We start from the raw sequence: 25,895 nt of genomic DNA on the forward strand, positions 1-25,895 counted from the left end.
GGAAGAGGAGGAGTCAGCGTCACTGGAAATGTTCAAACAATGTGTGGATGTGGCACTTACGGACATGGGTTAGGGATAGACTCGATGATCTTAGAGGGTTTTTCCAACCTAAACAATTCTACAGTTCTCTGATCTTCACATCTCAGGGCTGCAACTCCTCAGTTCCTAATGCGTTGCCAGTGCAGGCACCTCTTCCTCCCTTCCCTAGGCCAGGCTCAGGTCATCCCACCAGCCTTCCTGGTGGCACCAGAAAGAGTAAAAATTAATAACGGGGGTACTAGAAGCTTGACTGAAGTGCAGAACTTGGGTGAGAACTTGGTGAAGTTTCATTTTGCTTCCATTCTCCGCAACCTCCCACAGGGCTGTGTGGACCTATCACAACATCCAGCCATGATCCTAGGAAAAAAATAGATGAATGCCCATGTTTGCCAGGCTGAGCTTAGCACAGGTTTGTTTTCAGGCTCTTATCCCATATTAATATTTTGGGGTGCAAGGGAGCACTGCTGGCACTGGGAGCTATGGCCTGGAAATACCGAACAAGTGGCAAATCCATGGAAAGCAGTGGTGGGTGATCAGAGGAGGCTGGGGCTTGATCTCTGCTTTTCCTAGATGCCACGTTGGTCATTGATTTTTTTTCTCTGGGCACAGAGTGATTGGGGAAGAAAATGAAGAATATGGTGGTAAATAAAAGGATTTGAGGGGGTTGGGATATGTTAGCAGTGACTAAAGGGAAAATGGCAGGGAAGTACAGAAGGGTAGGCAGGAGGTTTGGAGTGGATTTCTGTAAAATTAGTGTTAATTCCTCTGGCAGGTATGTGTCTACAGCAAATTTAGTAAGTGCAAAGCTGGAAAACAGGGACAGCAGAGGGCTGGCATGGCAGCAGGTGACAGCCAGCCTGGCAATTAGTGCCAAGGAGAAGGTTTAATTCCATGAAGTGGGAGCTCATCAGCTGAAACCATCTCTGCAGTGCAACTATCCGCTAAAGCACTGGAGTTATTTCCAGTTACGGAGTTTTGGGAAGCACTGGGGGAACCCTGTGTGGAGGCTGTTTGCAATTCTGCTTTTTGATTTTCCAGAACTTCTTGAGCAGGGAGGAATGGGCTGCTGGGACAAGGAGGGCTTATGGGATGAACAGGCAAAGGAGCTGAGCTTCAGGCAGCTGATCACAGCAGTGTCAGAGGGCTTTGCTTGTGCTCTTCTGGGAGTGAGAGGGAGCAGCCCTGGGTGAAGTCAGAGACTGTATTGCCCAGGAATATTGATTCCAAGGTGATTCAAGAAATCCCTCCCTAACAGACTTGGGCAGATAAGGGATGAGATATGACTCAAAGACCATGGCTCAGGTCCTTACTGGTTGCTGAACAACCAAAATTTGACCATCAATAGACATAGCAGGGCTTAATTTTTGAAGGAAGGAGTCAAGAAAGGGCTCGTGCAATGCAGAGTTTCTCTCAGAAGCTTCTCTGTGGCCCAGGGTACCTTTGCTGTGGTCCTGGGTGTTCTCCACTCCAAATCCTGCACTTGATAGAAGAAATAGAGACCAAATCTATCAGATTTTCATTTCCTGCTGTTCTTCAGTAGGACGTGGTTAGTGTTACTTGAAGGCGTTGCCTGTGCAGGCATCTCTTTGACCTTGCAAGGCTGATTTAAATAGCAAATAAAGTAGCAAGAAACAGAAAAAAAACCACCAAAAACCTAGATGAGTGCTGATCTGTTTTAGCAAATCAAATAGCAAAACATTCCTAAACATTCCTGTGAACACTGCTGGCTGAGCTCCTGAGGGCCAGGGGTGAGGATGGGGCATAAAGCAGTTTGTCAGCCAGGTGCTGCAGGTTTAGAACAGTCAAACTCATGTCCAGGTCAGATGCATAGTGCTCCCATACCAGATTTCCTCCAGAATCCTAGCTTTGCTGACAGGAACTGGAGTAGCTACAAGTCATTCAGACTTTGTCAGAGAGGTCTCAGGTTGCCACTTCAAAAGCTTCTCATGGTCCTGTTGCTTGGAATAATGAGCTGCTGTTCTTGCTGCTCTGTCTTCCTGCTAGGGATGGAATTCTCTTCCTTTTCTCCCCATCCCTGAAGCTGAGCCAGCTCTGGGATGGTGTGGGCACACAGGGGATCTCTGAGAGGTTTTTTGACATTCAGTCTCCTTATCAGAGACCCCCCCTGCTGCTGTGGAGCAGCTCTGTGGGGGTGTTCAGTGCTCCTGGAAGAGCAGGTCAGTGCCACCCCCACTCCAGAGCAGGGTGCTGTGCTTCCTTCTGCCACAGCAGGGAAGAGCCCTGGCTGTGTCCCACAGAATGGAGCTTCCCCAGCCCATGCCCCCAGCAGGGCTTACCTTGGGAGCCTCTAGGGAGGGGCTGGAAGTGCTGGGAACTGTCCATGACCAAGGAGTTTTCAGTGCTGGCAGTGTTCCCTGCATGGTCTCACTTGCTTGTGAGCAGGTTCTGTAGGTACAGCAGGAGCCTGAGGAGCAAATTCCATAGGTAGAGTCTCCCCAGCTCTGGCACTGCCCTGTGTGTGGATGTGCTGTTGGTAGAGAGAGGTCTCACTTCTGCCTCCAGCCTTTTTCACTCTGCATTAGGACACACCTGTGGGGGTTATTAAATTTTTCCAACCCTCCCTGGGTGAGACACATGCTGCAACATGCTTACAGCTTAAAAATTATCATTACTCAATGAATTGCAGTGAAAAAAGAAAGATTTTTACACTTTCTGGTGTCTTTGGATATCAAAAAATACAAACTCTGGTGATTCTCACTATAAATTCCGCACCTGTGCTTGGTTCATGGTACACTCCTGCATCTCCCCCACATCTCAGCCACATGGTTTTATCAGAGCAAGATCATGGCAGGCTGTTGCTCTTCTCATTTGCTTTCTCCACCCTCACTTCCAAACTTTTCTCCCCAGACTGTTACCTTCTCCTGGTTCAGGTCACATTTCCAGCTTGTTGAGGACAGCTTTTCATCCAGGTTGACATATAAAATCATTGTGCTCACCATAACAATGTCTGGTTATGTGAAAGAAAGTCACCCAGGGCTTTCCTGGAGAAACGGTTTGCTGTGGGGAGCAGCTCAGGTGTCATGACGTCTTCAGCAGCACCAGAATGGCCATTTTAAGCTTGTTGGTTATATCAAGGATGAAGACATCTCAGCTTCCTTCTGTCTTCCCCCATCCTTCCCAAACCTGGGAAGTGTCCCAGCTCATCCCTTCATTCCCCTCTCTTCTTTTCTCATTCCTGGCACAGTTACTCCCTGTAACACATCACTGCACAGCAGCCAGCAGGATTCAGTGGGATGTGTGGTAGCCTAATTATTATAATTATTTTTTACTTAACAGTTAAATATGTGGCATTTCATCTCCTCCCAGTCTTGGTGCAGAAAAGGAGAGAAATCCATGATAGGAACCAGGGTTTCTGCTTTTTCTACCCTCTCTGTACCACTGAAAGAAGGAGAAATACTTGATGTTTTAAGAACAGAGTAAACATAAATTCTTTCTGTAGTGTCACATTTCATGCAGTAAATCATTGTTTGATTGGGTTTTTTGTTTGGGTTTTTAAAAAAACTTTTATGCTTCCATATAAAGCTTTTCTAGGAGAGTTCTGACCCTGTGGGATTCTGGCAGCAGAATCTGTGGTACCACTCCGTGTCTTTTCCTGACCGTTTCTGGAAGGGATGAGTCAAAGCAGGGCAGCAGCTGACTGGAATTGTGTGCATTTAGAGTGCATGTTGTATCCTGTTCCTTCCTGTTGATCTGTAAGCTGTTCCATTGGCTTTCTTTCTGTTTCCTGCTGCTTTCTTGCTCCGTTATTGAAGGGAGGATTCAGACCTATACAGGTAACTCTTAAGTCCTGGTTCTGCATGGCATCAGTGTCTCTCACCTGGTGACTCCTCAGCCAGTGAATGCCTCGGTGTCCAGTGCATCTCTCACCTGCTGAGCTGTGAGCTGAGATGCAGAGGCAGGGCCTGCAGCTCCCTGCCCATCCCGGGGCCACTCCCAGCATGGCAGGGCCAGCATGGAGCTGGTGCCAAGGCTTGCTTGGTTGCCTAGGCCTGGCCCATCCACTGGGGCATCGCCTCATCTCAGCGTGGTGCAAGGCTTTGGGACCACCCTGGGACAGGTTGCCACCCTTTGGAAAGCAGGGCAGGACAAGTCACCTGTATGTGAAGGAGAGACACGAGGTACCTCTGGCCTTTGTGAAATTCTGGATTTTTAGCTCTTCTGGAGATAAATTGGAACAGTTGCCTTGATCCTTTATTTCCCTGGGATATTTATAAAGGTGGGGCTTTTTTAGCAGCCACCTTATAAAAAAAAATTAGACAAACTCATTTTTCTGAAGTTTGGTCTGAAGGTTCAGCTGTAAAAGTCGGGCGATGCAAACTAATAATAATTAGTTTGTAAAATTCTTGACTGTGTCCGCTTTGTAAAATAGAAAGCCATAGATGGGCCTGCTGTTCATAGAGGAACATGGATTGTCCTGCAGTTTTCTGGAAGTGTGGCAACCCCTGAAACTAGCACCATAACTATAATATTGTAAGGATATTTCCAGTTCTTCCCCAGAAAGTCTGACCAGTTCTTTGTTTTCTCTCCTCTCTCCTTTCTCTCTCCTAGTTTTTTCAGAGGCCTCAGATCCAACCTCCAAGAGCCACCATCCAGAACAGCAGCCCCTCCATCCGTCCTGGAGCACAGACCCCGACTGCCGTGTACCAAACCAACCAGCACATCATGATGGTGAACCACCTGCCAATGCCCTATCCGATGCCTCAGGGCCCCCAGTACTGTATCCCTCAGGTAAATCCAGCATTCAGGCACCTGAGGAATTGCAGAGCAGCATTTGCTCCGTGGGGGTTGTCTCGGGACTGGCCAGGAGCACGTGGGGATGAGTCTGTGAAATCAAGCTGGTAGTTGCATATCATGTGCCAGGGGAGGTTTAGATTAGATATTGGGAAAAATTCCTTCATGGAGAGGCTGCCCAGGCCAGTGGTGGAGTCACCATCCCTAGAACTGTTCAAGAAATGCATGGGTGTGGCATGTGGGGACAAGGTTTAGGGGTGGGCTTGGCAGTGCTGGTGGAGTGGTTGGACTTGATGATTTTAGGGTACTTTTCCAGCCTAAATGCTTCCATGATTCTGTGGTTCAGCCTCTGTCCTTTCTCTGTATGAAGTATTTGTTCTCCTGTGCATGGAGGCAGTAGGAACCAATCACCCTTTTCAAGCCTCCTTCAAACACGGTCGGAAACCAAGCTCTTGGAAAATATCTAGTGCTTTAAAAATACCTAATTTGACTTTATAGATCCACAGGCACTCCAGAACCTTGGGCCTCATAACACAGAGTGTTGCTACAATCAGGGAGTGACTGTTCTACCTCAGCTCCTGCATCCTCCCTACCTTGGCTTTACCTTGCTTTTGGCACTAACATTTGGAGAGGTTTAGGTGGATATTAGGGAAAATTCCTTCATGGAAGGGGTGGTGAGGCACTGGCAGAGGATGCCCAGAGCAGTGGTGGACTTGCCATCCCAGGAAGCGTTCAGACAACGTGTGGATGTGACACTTGGGGACATGGTCAGTGATGGGCTTGGTGCTGGTGCTGGTTGATGGTCTGACTTGGTGATCTTAAAGATCTTTTCCAACCTTGGAAATTCATGATTCTGTGATTCACAAAGCTGTAATTAAAAAGCTTGAGGATCAGATCCCTTTTGATTGGGGGGGGGGGGGGTCTCAGTTACATGTTGCCCAAGTCCTTGTACAGTGATGTTGTTTTTGTCCCCCCCAGTATCGTCACAGTGGCCCACCCTATGTTGGGCCACCCCAGCAATATCCTGTGCAGCCACCAGGACCAGGACCCTTTTATCCAGGCCCAGGTCCTGGAGAATTCCCCAATGCCTATGGTAAGTTCTGCTTGGAGAGTTCTTACAGAGTCTTTTCTTGGTGTGTTTTTCTGTTGTCAAGATAAAGATTTATAATAACAAGATGGATTAGCATTTGCTTGAACTTCAAATAGCTGCTAAATTTGGTGGTGTCACAGCCCTGATTATTCACTCCTGAAAAATCCCAGAGTATTGTTTGTGTGAGTGTGTCAGGAAAGGCTGCAGCTGCCCAGGATTGACTGTGACCAGGAATGGGGCTGTTTGTTAGTCCCTGCTCTATCATTATTATTTATTAAGGTATTGTAGGTGCATCTGGCAGTCCTGGTTTTCATTGTGCCATGACCTGGGAATGCTCCAGCACTAACAGTGAACAGCAGTTAACAGTTCTTATCCCAGCGTTTCTTGTTTGGTGTGTGGTGGGGGATAAGAACAAGCCATGTTGGTTTTTCCCTGCATTGATGCTGCAAAAATAATTTAGTGCAGTGGAAGAGTCTGTAACCCCTGCATAGGTCAAAACTGGGCCTTTTCATGCATTTGGTCACTCACTGTTCCCTGCCCACTCTACAACCTGTTGGGGGAAGAGATATTCTCAGCCTCCCATGGGAATTCTCTGTTGGAATTTTGGAGCCTTGTGGTGACTGATTCCCTTCCAGGCTGAATAGTAACAGCCCTGCTCCCTTGGCAGAATTGCAGTTTGCTCTTCACACACAGAGATCCCTTTGCGGGGAGAGAAAAACCCTGTGCATCATTCAAAGAGGTCTCTTGTTTTTCCTCTTTTCCTTCTTTTATTTATCTGCCTGTGTGAAACTCATGGGAATCATTGAAAGGTTGCCTTCATGAAGCCTTTGAACCTGGTAATGCAATTTCAGAATAGGAGAGAGAGTAATTACAGGGCAGCTACTTCCTGGTGGTTGATCCTGGAGAAAATAAAAGAAATATTGTATTGGTTCTTCAAATTGGATCCACTAGACAAGAAAATTGCCCCGTATTCCTCATTTTTTGTGCTGTTTTAGATCTGCTTGGTGCCATTTATGTGTTTTTACTCCTGTAATTAGGAAAAGGTTAATTTCCATCTCCTTTCCTTTCCTGGAAGCGCCTGGTGTGTTGCAGAAAATCTTGGAATCTTTCAGTCTCAGGGTTAAGTTGCTGCAACTTTGGAGCATCAGTGGGTGAAGCCAGAGCTCTCTGTCCTGCAGAGTTTTCCAGGCAGGGAAGGTTTAACCAAGGATTTGCCTATACTTACCCACCTTTCCCCCCATCACTCCCTTGCTGTGTATAGGAATGCTCAGTCTCTCACCAGGTGCTGCCAGGTTTGGGGAACAGCTAAATCTACAGTCCAGGCATGGAAAATGCTGCTGGCAGTGCTTTTTCAATAAACCACAGGATTTGTTGCCAGTGTGGCTGCTGGATATCAAAATCATTGCAATTTGGCAGGAGCTAAAGAAGGTAGTAAGGGAAAACACAATGGAAGACAAAATTTGTGAAGATGGACAGTGCAATTTTATAACTCAGTTTTGTAGTTTATAATTTTCTGATATCAGGGGGTTTCTGTACAACATTGGGGAAGACCTTGAAATGATCAGTGGGTAGGAGGGAGAATGAAAGTTGGGTGCTGGAGAACTGGAAGGGATCAAAGGCAGGGAGCAGAGCAAAGAGTGTGGCACTGGCAAATACACTTGGCTTGTCATAGAAGCTGTTCCTTCCCAGAAGTTGCTCTTTTCAGGATTTGGGTTTTTAAAATACTTTTCATAAAGGGAGAGTTGTTCCCTGAGTTCTGCTGGAGCTGCTTCTCCAGCAGGGATCATATCGCAGATGATGTGGTTAGATCTGGTTTCTAGAAAACTACAAAAAAAGGGAATTCACACATTGCAGGATCCCAAGCTCCTCCTGTTCCCTCACCTTAACCCAGGCACCTGGTCATCAGCAAGGTTCATAGAACCACAAAATCCCAAGATGGTTGGGTTGGAAGGACCTTAAATCCCATTCAGTGCCACCCCCTACCATGGCCAGGGACAGCTTCCATTATCCCAGGCTGCTCCAAGCCTTGTCCAGCCTGGCCTTGGACACTTCCAGAGATCCAGGGACAGCCCCAATTTCCGTGGGCAATAATTTTTGATTCCCAGCCTGAAGAGATGCTGAAAAGAGACTTTGAGGCCAGATCTGAAGTGGCTCTGCTGACCCTGACATTCAAAATGAGACATTTCTTGAGTGATTCAGCCCAGCCAGGAGTGTTACTTTGAGCTCCTCGATGCCATGCAGTGTTCTCTGCTTGGACAGGAGAAGATTCCCACTCTGAGGACTGCTGACAGGGAGCCTGCTCCAAGCTGGGGCTTTCCAGCTCTCACTCGCCAGGAGGAATGCATCCTTGGAAGTTGCAGATCAGGCTGTGATGGGCTGGTTTAATGTGCCTTCTTGGATTTCACCCTTTGCCTGAGATCCAGTGACCTCCCTGTTGGGTTACAGGCACAGTCCAGATTTTAATTCCCAGTTAAAGGTTAGTTCATCTGAAGGATAGATCAGATTGTGCCAGAGGCAAGTGCAAGCACTCAGTTCATCCAGCATCCATGCCTAGAAGGGAGAACACCCAGCAGCACCTTACACATTCCCCTGACCCCTGATCCATAGGCAGGAGGAAGCTCTGCTCTGCCACCCAATCTCTGGCATGGTCTTAAAGCACTTGGTTATTTATTGAGCCACTCTCATTCCACTGAGAAGACCAAAATGAACCATATTGGCTGTTAGGAATGTGATCAGCTCCATGGTGTAATTCTGCACTAATCACTGTGGTTATGCTTTTTGTGTGTTGCAGCATGAGAATAACATTGCTGGTAATTAAGATTTCTGGTTATTCTTCCAAATAGGTTGCAGTTGACCTCACAAATTGTTTTTATTGGTTAGACTGAATTCCTTTACAAAGGCAGAAAACATGTGATAAACCAGCAGCAAACCCAGCAAAAAAACTTCCTGTTTGTCAGGCAGAGGAGTTCAGGGATGGTCCTGCAGTGCCTCTGTGGTGTCCACAGCCTCTCAGAAAGGGATGATGTATGTGGCCAATTTTTGGTCATGGAAATCAAATAAGAAATAGTGGCTGAATCTCTTGTCTTGATGGAGCATCAGCTTCTGTTCAGTGGAAGTGGAGCTGATCAAATGCAGCATTCCCAGACAGATGTTGGAAGTTCTGGCCAGTGTTACATCTGGCACTTGGTTTTCTGTCCTGAGCTGACCTTGTCTTTCTGGTTTGTGTTGTTCTGCCCCAGGAACACCCTTCTACCCCAGCCAGCCCGTGTACCAGTCTGCACCCATCATTGTGCCTACTCAGCAGCAGCAGCCACCGCCTGCCAAGAGGGAGAAGAAAACGGTGAGTGAGGCCCTGGGGGACTCAGCCCCGGGGGACTCAGCCCCGGGGTCTGTCCTGTCTGGGAGGTGCAAGGACATGAATAATGTTCTTGAGATTAAACATGAGCTTTACCTTCACTGAAGGCCCTGTCGCAGGCTGCCCAGAGCAGCTGTGGCTGCCCCTGGATCCCTGGCAGTATCCAAGGCCAGGTTGGATGGAGCACCCTGGGACAGTGGAAGGTGTCACTGCCCATGCTTTAAGTTGAGCCTTAAGGTCCCTTCCATCCCAAACCAGTCATTTTGTGATTCCCAAAGAGATTAAGTGTAATTAAACATTGCACAGTGCTGCAGTGGTACCTTATTTTCCATTTTTCTGTGGCCACTCTCCACTCTGAGTTTGTAACATCTCAGCCAATCAAAAGGGAATATAATTTTGCTGTTTTAAATAAACATAAACAAAAGCAGCATGGTCTCCCAAGCCTGGAATCCCCACTTGTGCTGCTGCTTAGAGTGTTCCCAAAAAGCCAGGTGGGAATGAGTGAACGAAGCAGTCTGGGAGAATGTTGGGAGCTGGTTCAAAGTGACAAATTAGAAATTATTGAATATTATGCCTTGAAAAAGGTGCCACTAAGTTAAGGATGTATTTGCAGGCCTGAGAGAACCTGACCACATTATAAAGGTGGACATGGGTTTGGAGAGCATATTCCCTCTCTTTCTAATTCACTGAGAGGAATTTGAGAGAGGCAGATGAATGGAATTTAAACCCATCTACAGGAGGATGGTGGGGAACAGTAAAGGTATATATGGTATAAAGGTGAATGTAAGGTTTAACCAGAAAAAGATGTGGGCTTGAACTTGTGAATGAATCTTTTGTAAAGGACTGAAAAGGAAATCACAGTAGTATTTGTGTGAGTGTTTTGGGAACATTAAAAGAACAGTTTCCTGGGGGGTAGAAAAGAATAAAGGGACCTAGACATGCTTCAAAATGCAGAATATTTGAATCTTTGGAGTTTTGAGGATGATCTGGGGTGACACTTGATTTGGGAGACTGGAAGAACTGAACAATGTGTGAGCTGTGCTTGCAGGAAAGGCCTTTTTGGTGGCTGCTCTCAGCAGCTTTTTTGTCACCTCTTCAGTCTCCAGGAGTCTATGTTCACATCCCAAACACAACATGCCAGGATCCCCCATGCCATTGAAATGCAGAGCTGATCAGACACACTCAGCTGGGATTAAGGCAGTTCCATGCCAGCCAACCTTCATTTTTTGAGGCAGAAAAGGGATTTTAAATGCCTGAGATGCTTCTCTCCGAATGTGCTATTTCAGTTTGGCAATTGATGTTGCAACTGGAGAAATGAGAAAAATTAAAATTAAATGTATTCATGTCCACATGTCCACATCCACCATGAGTTGAGTATTTGAGTATTACAAACTTCCAGGCAGGGAAATCTTGTTTTTAATACCATTGACTCTGTGTCAGGGGGAGGAGAGGGCAGGAATTAGTGCCAACTCTCAAGTCCTTGGTGCTGTAGTTAATTAAATATTTTAGCAAAACAATTCCATCAAAAATAGAAGCTCAGACTCAACATCTTGAGTACAGCATGTATGTTTGTGTGTTAACAACCCAGAATAAAGCCACCACCCCACCAAACTGAGTTTGGCAAATCATAAAACCCTTCTGCATTTACAGTTTTACATCCCAGAATCCCAGAAGGGTTGGCTTGGAAGGACCTGAAAGACCATTCCCACTCCTGGCCATGGGGCAATTACAGGGGGGTTTCCAGCAGAACCCCTGCCCTGGGAAGGGTGATGGTGTCTCTTGGTTTGCTTGGAGTTGTTTGCTTGGATTTCTGCATGGAATTAATCTCGAGTTCAGCCAGGAGCTTTGGAGAATGTGAGCAGATACAGAGAATTCTGTCTTCAGGGTTATCAGAATCTCCAGTTCTTACACTGAAGATGAAAAGCTCTGTTTCACATTATCCCAGACATGCTGTCTCTTCCCTCTGTTGAGGGACACGGATTGGCTTAAGTGTCAGTTCAGGATTGAGGGAGTGTTCTGGAGTGGTTTATTTTGGAAAATATTTTTTCTTCCACTTTTGGGGTTGTGAAGAGACTCAAAAATCCCACTTTTTTCCTAAATGCTGCCGAGTTCTACAGGATTTGAGTTTGCTCTTTCAGTTTCCCTTTCCTCCACTTAGTATTTTTGTTTGATTCCCTCTGTTTTGATGGAACTTGGGCCTGATTTGCTGATTTGCTTTCCCCCTTTCCCACAAGCTGGGCTGGCAAGGTCATGGAGTTCCCTGTCTGGGTAAAATGCAGCCTTTTCTCCATTCTTGCCCTTTCCACTACTGGGCATGCTTAAACTGTCTCCCAGATTTTTTCAGTTGCAGGAAACTCATGTTCCAACAGCAGAGCCTGTATTTTTGAATTACAAGTGCACATATTTAGACTGAACTGGTGTGGTTGATGATTAAATTAGGTTTTGATTAAATTAGGTGTTGATGAAGGGATGACATGACATGCATTCCAAGCCATGGAAACAAGCCACATCCCAGTGTTCCTGCTCATCCCAGAGCATCTCCTGCTGGGTGTGGTTGGGAGCATGTGCTACCCACGCTGCTCTCCACAAGGACAGCAGTACCAGGAACACCTGTGGGAATTATTCCTTTGTTATTATTCCAGTTCTTTCAATCCTGTAGATCCGAATCCGGGATCCAAACCAGGGAGGCAAAGACATAACAGAAGAAATCATGTCTGGAGGGGGCAGCAGAAACCCCACACCCCCCATCGTCAGACCCACCTCCACCCCAACTCCACCTCAGGTAAGGAAGGCCTGCATTCCTCCCCTGTGAGCTTTGCCTTGCTGTGCCTCTCCCTCACACTTCCAACCACATCTCTGATTGCCTCAGAGACTTGGATGCTCCTAAATTATCAATATTCTTCTGAGATTATTTTTTCCCAAGTTTGATCATTTTTAGCAGTCCCTAACTTGTCCATGTGGAGCCTCAGTGCTCCCGCACATTCCCCCTCCCTGGTTTTCTATCAGCAGTAGATTTTCAGAGATTTTCAGCATTTCAGTGTTAAAGAAGGAGTCAGAATATCTGTAGGAAAGGAGGTGTCTGTTAAGTCTTGTGCATCTGAGGAAAGTCATGTCTCACAGGTGATTGATTATAGACCTTCAGTTGCATCACTGTTCTTGCTGCCTTTGTGGAGCTGTTTTAGAGTCACCAGAAGATCTGGAGCTCAGGATTTTTTCACAGAACTGTAATAAATTTATCACACATTTGGTCTCTGGGTGTTCAAACTTAAAAATGCATTTTTATGATGAGAGGAAAATTATAAATATTCCAAATAATTTTCTGTAGCTCCTAAATCCTGACGAATTCTTGTCGTCATACACCTTTGAGTCTGACCCCTTTAAGTCTCTGGTCAGAAGTCAGGAAGGTTTGCCAGGTGATGGCTGGGCTGTAGAGCAGAACTGGTGATGGGTTGTGATTTCTTCTTCTTCCACATCCTTCCATGTTGGGTGTCAGCAGCTTTTGGCAGCTTTTAGGTGAAACAGCTTTTCCTGAGCTCAAACCTTCCTTTCCGTGTGGGAGTAGATTTTCTTCTGAAAATCCTGTGCTGAGGCAGGAGCACAACACTGTCTGGGAACACTTGTGCTGGAGTGGGAGCTCAGGATTCCAGGGATCATTGAGGTGAAATGAGAGCATGGCCTAGAGACCCCTCACTGAGACAGCAGGATTTCAGCTTTCAGCCGTTCCCAACTCAGTCAAGTTCTTGTGCTTTCTGAAGGCACCACCCTGTGCTTTGTTACCGGTGTTCTCCTCTGGTCCCCATCAAGGACAAGCAGCAGCAAGGCACCTACTAAACTTCTTTCCATCAAAGAGGAAGTAGAGATGTCAAACATGGGAATCTTGGTGAGATCATCTCCCCATTTCTTCTTGCTACCTGACTTTCCCCATTGGTAGTGGGAAGAGTTGGAACCAGCCAGGATTTCCCGTGGTATTCCCACACAGTGCAGCGAATCCAGCCACTTCACTGATCATTCTTACATCCTGAAATCTGTTTTAAGGCACTACAATTAAGTCAAACAGAAGGAAATAAATGTGTTTCAAGAGGAAGTTAATAGGCCTGAATTCTGATCAACTGTAATTTATATGCAGAGCACAGCAGTGATGTCCAGTCATCTCCTCCAAGGTATGCAAATATTCCATTGTTTAATATCCAGCCTTCTTTTTGATTAGGTGCTTGGAACCACTTTTGGTAATCACAGAAGAGATCTGAAATTGGGCTCACCAGAATAAGTTCATTAGTGTAACATAACTGAAAATTTAAGCCCACTTAAGCCAGGAAATTCAACATTATTGACCCAACAGCTTCCTTAAATCAAGTCTTCGGAGCATGTTTAATATCTTGGGTGAAATTAAGTAGTTCCTTAATAACTGTTCTCAGGAATTGCAGTAGTGGGGGTGGTACTGTTTTGAACAGGCTTGACTCAGTAAATTTTTGATAGTTAGCCATAACTTTTGAGATGCTGCTGACTCGGGGCAGGTCCTGCAAGAGTGCAGGGGGAGCAGAGCTGCTGTTGTTTGTTCCACCCCTCTGAACCAAGCCCTTCCTGCTCACCCCCATGTACCAAACCCTGCTCACCCCTCTGAAACAAATCTTGCTCACTCCCCTGAACCCAAACCCTGCTCACTCCCCTGAACCAAATCCTGCTCACTCCCATGAACCAAACCCTGCTCACCATCCTGGACTAAACCCTGCTCACTCCCCTGAACCAAACCCTGCTCACCCCCATGGACCAAACTGTGCTCACCAGGGTGCTCATGGAGATTTCACCTGCCTGAGCACTCAAAATGTGAGTGTGCAGCCTCAGGGCTTGACAAGGCAGCATCAAAAGTAACTCCCAGTCCAATGAGATTTTTAGTATTATAGCAAATTCTAATAAAACTTCTTTCTGTGAATCTGTTATCTCATTATTTAAATGGTACAAACTCAGAGGAAGAGACGTTCTCAGGAAGTGCTGGAGACCAGGCCCTGTCCAAAGTTCTGCATTTGAAAAATAAACCCTTTTATAGTAATAATAGTTTCCAAATTTTCTTTTTTTTTTTTTCTTTAGATTTGGATTATCAAGTGACTCTAATAAACTAAAACTTTGCTAACACAAGCCCAAAGCACCCTCTTCTCTCAGTAGATTAAGTGCTGAGCATCAAAAAATTGTTGGAATTGTGCGTAACATCAAAACGTTACTGGAATTGTGCAGAAGATGAGCCTTGCTGCCAAGATGAGCTGCATGGTTTGAGCCATTCCTGTACCTTTTACTCAGCAGTGCTGACCAAAAAGTGTTTTAGGTGGAGTTTCCCAGTGCCTCTGTAGTGTATTTTAATTACTTTTGAGCAAGTAAAGTGTTTTAATGTTCCTTACTTGGAGATGTGATTTATCCATTTCTAGCAGGACATTATTTGCACTCTATTTTTTGATGGGAAGAGAAAGAAAATCCAGGGACAGAATCTGATTGTGGTATTTCCTCAGCATTGGCTTCCACAGAAGATCACTATTTAAAGAGTGAATGATCTTATTTTCCTGGCCAAACTCTTCCAGGTCTCAGTGAGTTTGTCAGAGCTGTGTTTGCTCAGTGTCCAGGCCGTGGTAGGGTAGAATAACCCCGAGCAACCCTTGGAACATCATAAATCAGGGGAGCAATTTTCAGTGGGACTTTTTTTTTCCTAAGAACTCTCTAAATGCTCCATTTTGCAGCTGCAAGGCTCAGTGCATAAGGACTTCATTTGCAATATCATTTCCGCAACATAAATGAGTGTTTTCCACATTTCTTAAGGAAATACATTTCCTGACCCAAGAAGTTCCTGGGCTCACAGGTTTCTTCTTCACTGGTCTGTTCAGTGTCTGTGGCTCTCATCACAGTTTTCTTTCTCCACATTGGTTTCATCCATAAATTTTCTGATAAAATCCTGATCACTGAGGGTGAAGGGAAAATGTTCTTGAAACATGCTCATTTGTAAAGCTGGGTTTTCTTTGGCTTCTTCCATTTGGCTGGAGGCTGGGCTGAAGTTCTTCAGCCATTCTCCAATCAATCTGTCAGGCTCATTCGTGAAAGAAGAGCAATCCCAAATAAAACTTAAACCCCTCACCCCCACTTATTTTTCCAGATGTGTTTTTTCCTGGTCTTCCTGAAATGGTGAAAAAATAGTGTCTTGGAGATAATTCCTTCTTTATCCTGCACTGTTCAGATGCAACAGAGGAAAAGCTGAAGATGGTAGGAAAACCCAGAGTCTCAGGAAGCGAAGCAGGTTGCCAGAGCACTTATTTTTATAGGGAATTAAGTTTTGCATGGATTTCTGAGAGCCTGTCTGCAATCAGAAATTGGGCACCTGTGTCTTGAACACTCTGCTCTGCTTGGATTGATGAAAAATTCCTTTTCCTGTAGACTTTCAGAGAAGTTCATGGATGTGGAACTGGGTGAGAGCAGACACTTGCAGGCAGCTGCCTGGCTTTACACTTGGCATTAGGAAATTAAAATTTAGCCCCATTTTCTGTCCCCGGTGTGTATTTAAGGGGATTTTGTGACCAACTGCCTTGCCTTCTCTGTGTCCACTCCAGCAAGTGTCTCACCTTCAAGTCTGGGCACTAACTTGGTGTTCCTTTAAATTCTGAGACTAAATACAAAGGATTTTATCAAACTTTCATGAACACAAGTGAGCATTTGGTGGGAGATAATTAAAATATGTGTCTGCCACAGGCTGGGGCTTCCTCAGTCTTCCTTTAGTCTTTGCAGGCCTTTTTTGTTTTGTTCTTCCATACAGACAATCTCAGTCGGTGTTCTTTGGAAATCTGCTCCTCCTGCTTTCCCTCTGATTGCTGCCCAGCTGGTTTTATTCTCCTCTTGCCCTGTAGGTCCAACCCCCAGGGTGCTTGTGGGCAGCACTGGGGGATTTTTTTTATCCAAACACTCCCAGTCTGGGATGATCTTCCTCCTGGGGTAAGGAGCGATGTGTGTGCAGATACATCTATCTGCCATTCATCCCATCCTGCACACATCAGCTACTGATAAATACATGAGAGAGTAAATCAATAGATTTAAATCTCTCATGGGGTTGAAATAATGGATCAGTAGAGAAAGGAGTCAAGTCCCAAATGTGAACTTAAGTCACAGAGAGATCCAGGAGCGTTGGCGTGTGTCTTGCATGGAAAAGCATTCCTGCAGCTCCTGGAAGAAGTGTTGGGAGAGCAAAGTGTGTTCATAACGGTGCTGTGCTGTTCCTTCCTTGCTGTTCTTTACAGTGAGCATCCTTTTCCCCTTTTCCTGCTGCCTTTCCTTCCCTTTCCCATGAATTTTTTGGATTTATACAATTGCCTTGTCTATATTTTCTCTTTATTTTTTCTCTTTATTTTCCCCACCTTTGGTTTCTCCTCTCTATCCCACCCTGTCTCATCTCCTCCTTGCCTTTGCTCCCTGTTTTTATGTTCCCAGGCTCATCCTGTTGTCCCTCCCCACCAGCAGGTGCCCAGCCAGGTCCCCGAGCCTGTTCCCATGGTGTTTGGAGCCGTGGAGAGCTCCCACCCCTCTGGCAGCACCCCTGGCACTGCAGCCCCTGCCTCCAAACAAGGTCGGTTCATGGAGGTTTCCTCCCTCATTATTTTCAATCATTTATATTTTCCCTTCCTTTCTTGTTTTAGTTGGAATATTTTTGGCAGGGAGCCCAGCAGGCAGCAGAAATAAGAGGGGAGGAACTTCTCTTCCTCCAGTGGAACATTTTAAGTGTGTTTCTAAGGCAGTTAATTGGAATTTGCTAATGTGGAGCTGGTTAAAAATAATTTTCTTCAATCTTCTGTGTCCTAAATGTTGTTTCAGAGCACATAGAAGGATGAAACTTCTCTCACCCAAGTGCCATCCTCCAGAAACCAGCATGTTGTCAGGGAAACGCTTTAGCCAGAGAAGCTTTGGATCATTTGGATAATTAGCCACAGCAGTGGCATGGATCCAGAGGATCATATGGCTTCCCCAGAGCTGCTTATGTGTCCAGTCCTGTAGGAATGGGCAACATTAACTAGGAAAAAAGCCATTAGTGTGCCAAGTGTCTCATAAAGCCCATAGCAGGTTTTGCTGACTTTGGTAAAAATGGCACAGATGGAAAAAGTTTCTTAAAATTCTATTTCCTTGGACAGCACCCTCAGGCACAGGATGGGATCCTTGAGAGCCCTGCACAGAGCCAGGAGTTGGACTCAATGATCCTGTTGGGTCCCTGCCAGCTCAGGATATTCCACAATATACATTGGAAGGGAGATTTTTTTAAATGTTCAGGGAATTGTCCCAGGAGGCTGACAGAGCAGCCCAGGCTGTTCCCATGCTGGAATTTGCAGCCATTGCAAGCTGCAATTCCTGATGTGTGGCAGCAGGATGGGTGCTGGGGCACAGAGCTGACACAGCTGTTTGCTTCCCAGTTTTACCCTGTGATGGCATCACAGCCTCCTGGGCTCTGCCTGGAGCAACACATGCAGAGAAGTCATGGATTGCTGAGATTTTTATTTCAGAGTCACAGAATCACCAGGGCTGGAAACATCCTCCCAGATCTTTGAGTCCAGCCCAGCACTGCCATGTTCAATACTAACCATGTCCCCAGGTGTCACATCCACACGTTTTTTTTAACACTTTCAGGGATAGTGACTCCACCACTCCCCAGGTCAGTGCCTGGCCACTCTTTCCATGAAGGAATTTTCCTAAAATCCAACCTGAACCACCCCTGGCACAACCTGAGGCCATTTCTTCTTGTCCTGTTGTGTATTTCCTGGGCGAGTTTTGCTAGCAGAAAACCAAGCCCCAGAGGAGCACAGCTCTAGAAAAGGCGACAAAAACCAACATCTCTGGTGCTGCAGATGTCCTCAATCCCAGCTGCAGCATGGTCACTGCTGGGAAGCCAAGGATGGTGTCCCTGGTGTTGCTCTTACAGCCACAGCCTGGACATTGGAGTTTCCCTCTTCCAGTGCTGTGCCTCTAAACTGCTGCAGTGTCTGGAAATCGGTTGTAAAAGGTTGAAAAAGGACTTCTGGGGCTGGGCTGGTCCCATCTCCCACTTAAAGGCAGGCTGTGGCTCCACTAAGATGTTGGTGCAAACCTTTGATGTCCCCAGTGTCACCAGAACAAGGCATGCGTGGGTCTGATGTCCTCTGGCTCTGCTGTGCCTGTGCTGCCTGAGCTCCCCTGGCTGTTCGGTGCTGCCCAGCTCTGGCACGGCTGCTCTTCCCTGTTTGTGTCCCCTCTGCCAACATTCCCGAGTCCCTCTTGCTGCCAGGGACATCCCCTGAGCACACCACGTGGTCAACTGGTGGAACCGGTGATAGCTGAAGTGCAGCTGCCCTTGGGACAGAGCTGGGGCTGAGCTGTGAGGCTGTGGAATCACAGAACATCTCCAGCCAGAAGGGACCTGTAAGGATCACCAAGTCCAGACCCCTGCTCCTCACAGGAACACCTAGCATTAAAACCATATGACCAAGAGCTCCTTGAACTCTGATCTCTGAAAATCCAGCACTTTCCATCACAGTATTTCATCTCTATGTATGGAAATGTGGATTTCCAGGACAAATGGGTCTTACCCCTCTTCTCTCTCTCTTTAACTTAATCCCTTTGTAGGCAGCTGTGAGTAAACTGCAAGTAAGTGTGTTTGTTCAGTTACATAGCTCTGACAGTGATGGTTTAAACATAAAGCAGGGCTTGAATGGGGTTTAACACCGATGACCTTCCCTATGTGTATCTCTGTACTATCCCAGAAAGAGTCAAACATTTGTTCCAGTCCAAAAATTGCTAATGAGCACATTTATGTAAGCACTGGAGGGAAAGCCCTCGAATAACACCCGGCTGTGGTGCCTCTGGGGGGGGCAGAGCAATGTAAGGATTGGTGTCGGTAATTAATAGACCCCATTAATAATATTTAAACTAAGCTAATGACTTTTGGGGGGCACGTCTGTTCAGAATTTCATGCCAAGATATCAAAATTATTTTTCACTTCAATGTTGGGGGTTTTTTGCTTCCAGAATAGAAGCAGTGACACATAGGGCTGCATGGCTGAAGTGTTTATTAAAAGCAGTGTTGTTGTTTCTCCAAAGTCCCCTCTGCCATGTTCATCCACAGATCTTCCCCGTGCCCTTCCTCTCCTTTGCCCATTTGCAGCTGTTGAAGTTTGGAATCAGGCTTTCATTGATTCTGTGACACCCAGTGCTGCTTGTGAAGCTGCTTCTGACTGTGAGCAGCATTCAGCTGGTCCGCTGGGCTCAGATCGGGATCAGAGACGTGTGCTCTGCCTGCAGACCTGGATCTGTACTCCCTGTTGGCTTGGTCTGGAAGTCATTCCCATGGCTGGATTTGGGATTGCATTATTTATATCCTTGGTTGGTTTTTCTTTGAAGACCAGCCTTTGGCATTTTGTAGAATCCCAGAATGGTTTGAGTTCGAGGGACGTTAAAGCTCCTTCCATTCTGACCCCCCTGCCATGGCAGGGACACCTTCCAGTGGATTAGGAATAGGAATTGCTACTATAATACCTTGAAATATCACAATATTTAGGTGCAAATTCTGGTTCATGTAGATGCCCCTGGTATGTCCATAGCAGCCAGGCTGACAAGAGGGGAGGATACTGCTGGAGAATCCAGGTCAAGCCAGTGGCCAAGCCTGCGGAGCCTGGCTGCAGGCCAGGCTGGTGCAGGAGCTGCAGTGGATAGAACTGCATGGAATCAGAGCTGCCCACATTTATTCCACTTGCAGAGGTCCAGAGGGATGTTTGGAGTAGTATTATCCTCTTTTTAAACCTCTCTCCAAATCTTGCAATGTATCAGACATGGAGAATGTGCAGCATGGTTTGTGGAAAATAGATTAATGTCAGACCCTGGAGTTTGGAAAGCTCCAAAGTCCTTCTGCTGACACTGAGTCAGTCCCGGTGCTGCCTTGTGAGTGTTTGCATCAGGACAAAAGATGGAAAAATGGCAGCAAGCCCAGCAGTTATTGTCAGATAAACACCGCCAAGCAGGAAGAAATTCCCATATCCAGTAAAATATTCCTCATGCCCTGGCCAGTCTCTGCCACTGGGACCACCCAGCAGCCCAACAACGGCTTTTCCATGAAGGAGGCAGCAGTGTCTGTCCCACTGGGTATGTGAAAGAATCTTTAAGGAATAATTTTGCATAAGCTGTATTTATCAGAAAATTTTTAAAAATAGCTCTTGATATTTCCCCTGGAGCAGCCAGTGCTTCCTGTAAATACTTTCTAAATATAACATGAGGAATGATCTCAGCATATTTAGGAAGAGGGATTTGATCCAGTTGGGATGAATTATGTTGATTATTGTTTTCCCTCCCCAGCTGTGAGATGTTCATGTGACTCTGTAACAGTTGGCAGGAATAAGTCCTCCTCTGCCAGGACTTGGAGATTTGTTCTCTAGGATGGGGGTTCAAGTTCAAATTTGCTTCTCATTAGCCAAATCTGCTCCTTATTCTCTGAAATCCCTCCTCAAATCACTTTTCTCTGGGATTTTGCACACACAGTCTGTATCCATGATGAGAACATTGGCCAGACAAGGTGTGGCTTGAAGGAAGGGAGTTAAACCTCTGGTTTCAAACACAGGTGTAGATTTGTGCTGGTTTTATCTTTCAGAATTATTTTCTTAGCACTTGCAAATGCATTTGGTTAGGGTTTTCTTGAGCATTTTCCTTTGACTTGGGGAGAGAATATCCCGGCAGTTGTTTATAGTGAGCTGTAAATGTCAGGAATGCTCCAGGAATTCCTGCAAATGATGTTCCAGAAATCAGAGGTTACGTGTTTCCTTTTTCCTTACCAGTTCCCACATCCTTTTTCTTCCACGAAGCCTCCAGAATCAAAATCAGTTGTTGGGATACTCCTTCCCATCTCTTTCCTCACTTGTCCTCCTCCAAACCATGTCCCTGGGTGCCTCATTAGGTTGATAAACTACTGCTTTGGCCATGGGCCTCTGTAATGCTGCTGGGGCTGCTGATGGCTGCAAGCAGAGTTCACTTTAGCTATTCCTAAAGGTGGGATTGAATACTCCAGGGAGTTTCAAGTGGGTCTTCCTTCAACATCCCTTTCCCTTCAGCTGAGCTATTGAATAAGCCCCAAATGGAAATCCAGCAGAGCCAAACCTGTTCAGTTCTACCTGAATTTTGATGATTTGAGGTCATTGTGGTCTTTGACTTCCTAATCTGGAGAGCGGGTTTGTGCCTCTGGCTTTTCCAGAATTATTTTTGCTGGTGTAACAGTGTCCTGAGGGAGTTTAGTGTTCCTGCAAGATCCTAAACCACAGTGGCTCATAGTTTTGTAGAAAAGAAGTGGGAAGCAGCGGAGCTGCAGCAGAGCTGTGTGATGGTCATGACAGGGATGGGATCACCAAGTCTGTTGCTAATCATGGGATAAGTGCAGGGACTTTTTTTGCACATTTTGGGGGTTGTACTGATACATTTCTTCCAAACATCTAATCTAAATCTCTCTTTCAGTTTAACCTGTTCCCCCTTGTCCTGCAACTTTTTGTCCGTGTAAAAAGTTGTTCTCCTTGTTTTATAAGCCCCCTTTAGGCACTGGAAGGCTGCAATGAGTCTCTGCAGACCCATCTCTTCTCAGGATGGCAGAGGCTGTATTTTCAAATGTGCATTCCCAGTGAGGTGCAGTTCTTGTGTCTTCCTCAGAACTCCTTGCAGAAGGCAGGAATGGGAACCAAGGGCACCAAGGCACCAGGCAGGAACAGGGAGTTGCCTTGCTGTTGATAAATGTTTTTTTTCTCCTTTCCCAGAAGAGAAGCCAAAACTAGATCTAGTATTAAAACCACCTTCTCCAGTCCTCAGACCAGAACCTACTGGGGAGAAGAAAGATCAAGCCGGGCAGATGAGCGAGACCCCCACCTCAGTGGAAACCCCACCAGAACTTCCTCGTGCTCTGTCACCAGCCCCAGCCACTCTGGTCGCAGCTGTCACTGCGGCTGTCACTGCTATCACCGTGTCTAGCAAACCCCCTCCTGCGGCCGAGCCGGAGGACAAATGTGAACTGGCCTCCCCCCCGGAGGAGATGATGCCTACACCCAGTGCCACAGGCTGCCCAGAGCCAGCGGCCCCTCCTGCTGCGGGGGAGCCCAGAGCCGAGGTGTGCACGGAGCCCATCAGTGCAGTAGCATCACCCGGTGACGGCCTGGTGATGGTGACGGCCACACCCGGGGTCATCGATGACAGGAGCAGTGCCAGGGCCGCAGGGGCCGAGCCTGTGGCAGAGGTGGCCCAGGCAGAAGCTGCAGCGTTGACTGTGGAGTTGGAGCCCATCGAGGCCCCCCCAGTGGGGGTGGAGAGTGCTCCATCACCTGCTAGTGCTCCTCTGACTGCTCCCTCTCCTCCTCCCACCCCACCATCCACCCCGCCACCCCCAGCCCCTCTGGTTTCCATCACTGCTGGCACCACTACAACTCCTTCTTCACCTCCTCTCCTGTCTCCGAGTGCCCTCCCTGTTGTCCAGGGAGATTTAGAAGGAGAGGAGAGCACAAGAACTACTCTTAGTGAAGAGGTAAAAGATACTGAAAAGAAAGAAGAGATAGAAGCAGATGGGCAACTGGAGGAGAGCCAGGAGGCTCAGAGTGTGAACTTGAGCAAGACTCCTGTCCCAGGTAAGCGCTGGGCTCTGTGGGTTCATGTGTTGAACTGCAGGATGAAGGAAAGGGGCTTTTTCTTCTTCTAACAAATGTTTCTGTTTCTGTCTGCAAAAGAAAAAAGCCTCCTGGTGCTGCATGTCTACTGTGATCTTCGTTGGAAGGCATAGAAATCTCTCCTGGTTGTTAATTGGTCACTGATGTGGACGTGTGTCCCAGGCTGGGGTGGGCTCATGCTTTCAGGACTGGTGGAGGGGGAGTGCAAAGCACACTACTCTTCATGGAATTCCAGGATGGTTTGGATTGGAGGGACCTTAAATCCCATCCAGTGCCACTCCCTGCCAAGGGCAGGGACACCTTCCACTATCCCAGGTTGCTCCAAGCCCCAGTGTCCAGCCTGGCCTTGGCCACTTCCAGGGACCAACCGGTCACAGCTCCTGTTACCCCCGAGGTGAGTGGTTGGTCCAAGGGCCTGTGGCTCTGGATTTGGGACCCTGAAGCTCTTGGGATGAAACCTCTGAGCCAGCAATTTCCAGAACTGTTGGAATGCGGTCTTTTCCTGTTTTCCAGCTTTAAAAATGTGTCAGGGTGTTCCCAGATGTGGGAAAATGAAATGGACCATTCACACTCACCCAAACAACTGACAACCAGAGTCATACAAGGGTCACACCCCATTGTCACCTCAGTGTCACATACCTCTACCTGCTTCTGCTTTTCATTTGCAAAAGTCACATGGAAGCAAAATGTACAATTTCCAATTTTAAACTTCAATTCTGCAGTTTACAGTTAAAAATGCACTAAAATCTCAATTTCCGCAATCACGTTTTAAAATCCCGCCTGTTTCTCCAGGTGTGGTTGCCTGCCTTTGGTTTCAGCCCTGCCACATCTCTGGTTTGGCACTGTGTTTCCTATGGAAACTAGAAAATGGTGCTTTTTTGCAGGACTTCCTGGAGGTCAGATTGTGAAAGAAGAACTTAAATAATCAATTCCTTGTATTTGCTGCTGGAGGGGTGTAATGGGGGCTAAATTCACACCCAGCAGTATTAAAGCATTTAATGTGTCCCATTTTCTATGCCTTGTTCTGCAGTTATTTCAATTCCTTGGAGCTTGGTGAAGCTTGGACAGAGAGGACAAATGGTTGTGATTTGGATTTTGTTGGTTTCATTTTGCTAAAGTAACATTTCATAAAGTGTTTTTTGGGGTTTTTTTTTTGTTTTTTTTTTTTTTTTTTTTTGTTTTTTTTTTAGTTTTTTCATTGATAGATGGGAAATGGGCCCAGAAATCTCGGGCTCTGCTCTTAAATGCACAGAAAGGCTGAGGTTGGCCCTGTTCCATGTTTGTGTGTTTGTGTGATGCTCAATATGCTGATTTTAAAATCCAGTATCTACAGATGAGAAGAAAGATCCCTTTACTACACTGACTGTGAGGATTTTTCCCTGTTAATCTTCTTCTATTTTTATTTCACTCGGGTCATTTCTGGCACTTGTTGTTCTTTCAGTCTGATCTACTTCGTAAGCCAAATTAATTTCCTTACAAAGGAGGGGAGAAATGGGACTCTGTAAATAAGGTATTGCAGAGGCATGTTCCAGCTTGCACTGTTATTGCTGCATTTGTAATGGCCTGTAGTTTAAATTTTTAAAAAATTAACTTACAGTGTTTGGGCTTTTAATTATGCAGAAGATTAATTTTAATGCTGTAATGTCATTATGCCCCAGAGCACACATTAGCCAAGCCACTGGCTTTGGCAACATGGAAGCAAGGAATTCTCAAGTCATGTTAAAAGATGACTTGAAACTCGGATTTCTGTTAAAAGCTCAGGGCTTCAAAGAAAGCACAAAGCTCTCCAAGTGTTTTTTTGTGCATTACCCCTGATTTAATGATCCCGAACTACTGCATTTCTCTGCCAGCCTTCTTTTCAGCAATTATTTTCCAGTTCTTTGTTGGAGAGAGGAAGAGAGATTGAAATAACATCATCTGAGTCTGCCTGCTAATTCAGGAACGAGGAACAGCATGTCTGCTATATACATTGGAAAATCCAGATGCTGACCCTCAGGAGCAAGGAGAAAAGGTTATACTGTTGTGTTTTTCTTGGACTAAAGGCCGAGAGATTTTTTTATGATCTCTGGAGTTAGAATTAAACCTGGGTAAGGGAAACTTCTCAAGCATGTGCTGGTAGCTGTGAGCTCTGTGATTTTGAGCAATATTTCTTTGGGAGTTTCAGTAGAATGGTGTTTTTATTACAGAGCAGTTTGGCCACAAATCATCCCTCTGCTTTCCCTTTAAAGGGAGCAGAACTAGGCTGGCTGGGGGACAGTGCTGGGACTTCTTGGGATAATCTCATTTCTACAGCAGTTCCTGCTGCATGTCCTTTTCATAGGTATACCCTGGCCTGCCTGATTTTGAGAATGAGACCTTCATCCCCTCCCTGAGCTGCTGGGGCAGCACTGCTGAGGCTCCCAGGTGGATCCTGCATTTTGTGCTGGAGGTGGCAGCTTTTCGGGGATGAGTAAAGGGATTTATTTGCCTGTTCCTGCAGTGTTTTACAGGACACACCTGTCCAACACTCAGACAAACCAGACTTGGATTTTTTGCTCTGTCAAGCTCTGTGGTGAGAAAGAAAATATATTCAGGCCCTTAAACATCTTTATCCTGCAGCAGTTCTTTGTTTGCAGCTCAACAGAATAACTTTGTCAGTGTTTGCCCGGAGAGGCCAGAGCTGAGTTGATCCTGTAGGGATCCAGGGGAACCTCCACTCCTCCTTTTCCATTTGCATTAGGTCTCTACCAGATTTCCAAGGTCAGGGGATTCTACTGGAGCACCCTTGTTGTATTTTACACTGAATTCTGCCTACTCTGAACACCCTCACAGCAAAGTTAGCAGCTTTAATGGTTCAGTCTCTGTGTCTGTGAGTCACAGGATCATCATTCCCTGCATGTCAGCATCACTGGTTGTGCATCCTGATGAAATGGGGAAGATTTGCATTAAACCACTGAGCAGTGCAGAATGTTGTAACAAGGGGTGGTTTCTTGCTACTGTCTGTGTCCCTG

The 25,895-nt window shown here is 46.3% G+C and overlaps 1 protein-coding gene across 7 annotated transcripts in view; it reads left to right on the forward strand.

Annotated features, from left to right (window-relative positions):
* EIF4G3 (eukaryotic translation initiation factor 4 gamma 3) overlaps positions 1-25,895 on the forward strand; it is a 101,320-nt gene that overhangs the window by 34,373 nt on the left and 41,052 nt on the right. For 3 of the 7 annotated variants that reach the window (XM_062507368.1, XM_062507369.1, XM_062507371.1), the window contains 7 exons: positions 3,813-3,833; positions 4,609-4,788; positions 5,770-5,884; positions 9,121-9,221; positions 11,896-12,018; positions 16,719-16,827; positions 22,009-22,866. In XM_062507368.1, the coding sequence (XP_062363352.1) occupies positions 3,813-3,833; positions 4,609-4,788; positions 5,770-5,884; positions 9,121-9,221; positions 11,896-12,018; positions 16,719-16,827; positions 22,009-22,866 (1,507 nt within the window). The remainder of the gene's footprint in view (positions 1-3,812; positions 3,834-4,608; positions 4,789-5,769; positions 5,885-9,120; positions 9,222-11,895; positions 12,019-16,718; positions 16,828-22,008; positions 22,867-25,895) is intronic. The other 4 variants (XM_062507372.1, XM_062507374.1, XM_062507375.1 and 1 more) reach the window with 3 other exon arrangements.

Source organism: Cinclus cinclus, chromosome 23 (assembly GCF_963662255.1).
Source record: "Cinclus cinclus chromosome 23, bCinCin1.1, whole genome shotgun sequence".
Classification (NCBI taxonomy): domain Eukaryota; kingdom Metazoa; phylum Chordata; class Aves; order Passeriformes; family Cinclidae; genus Cinclus; species Cinclus cinclus.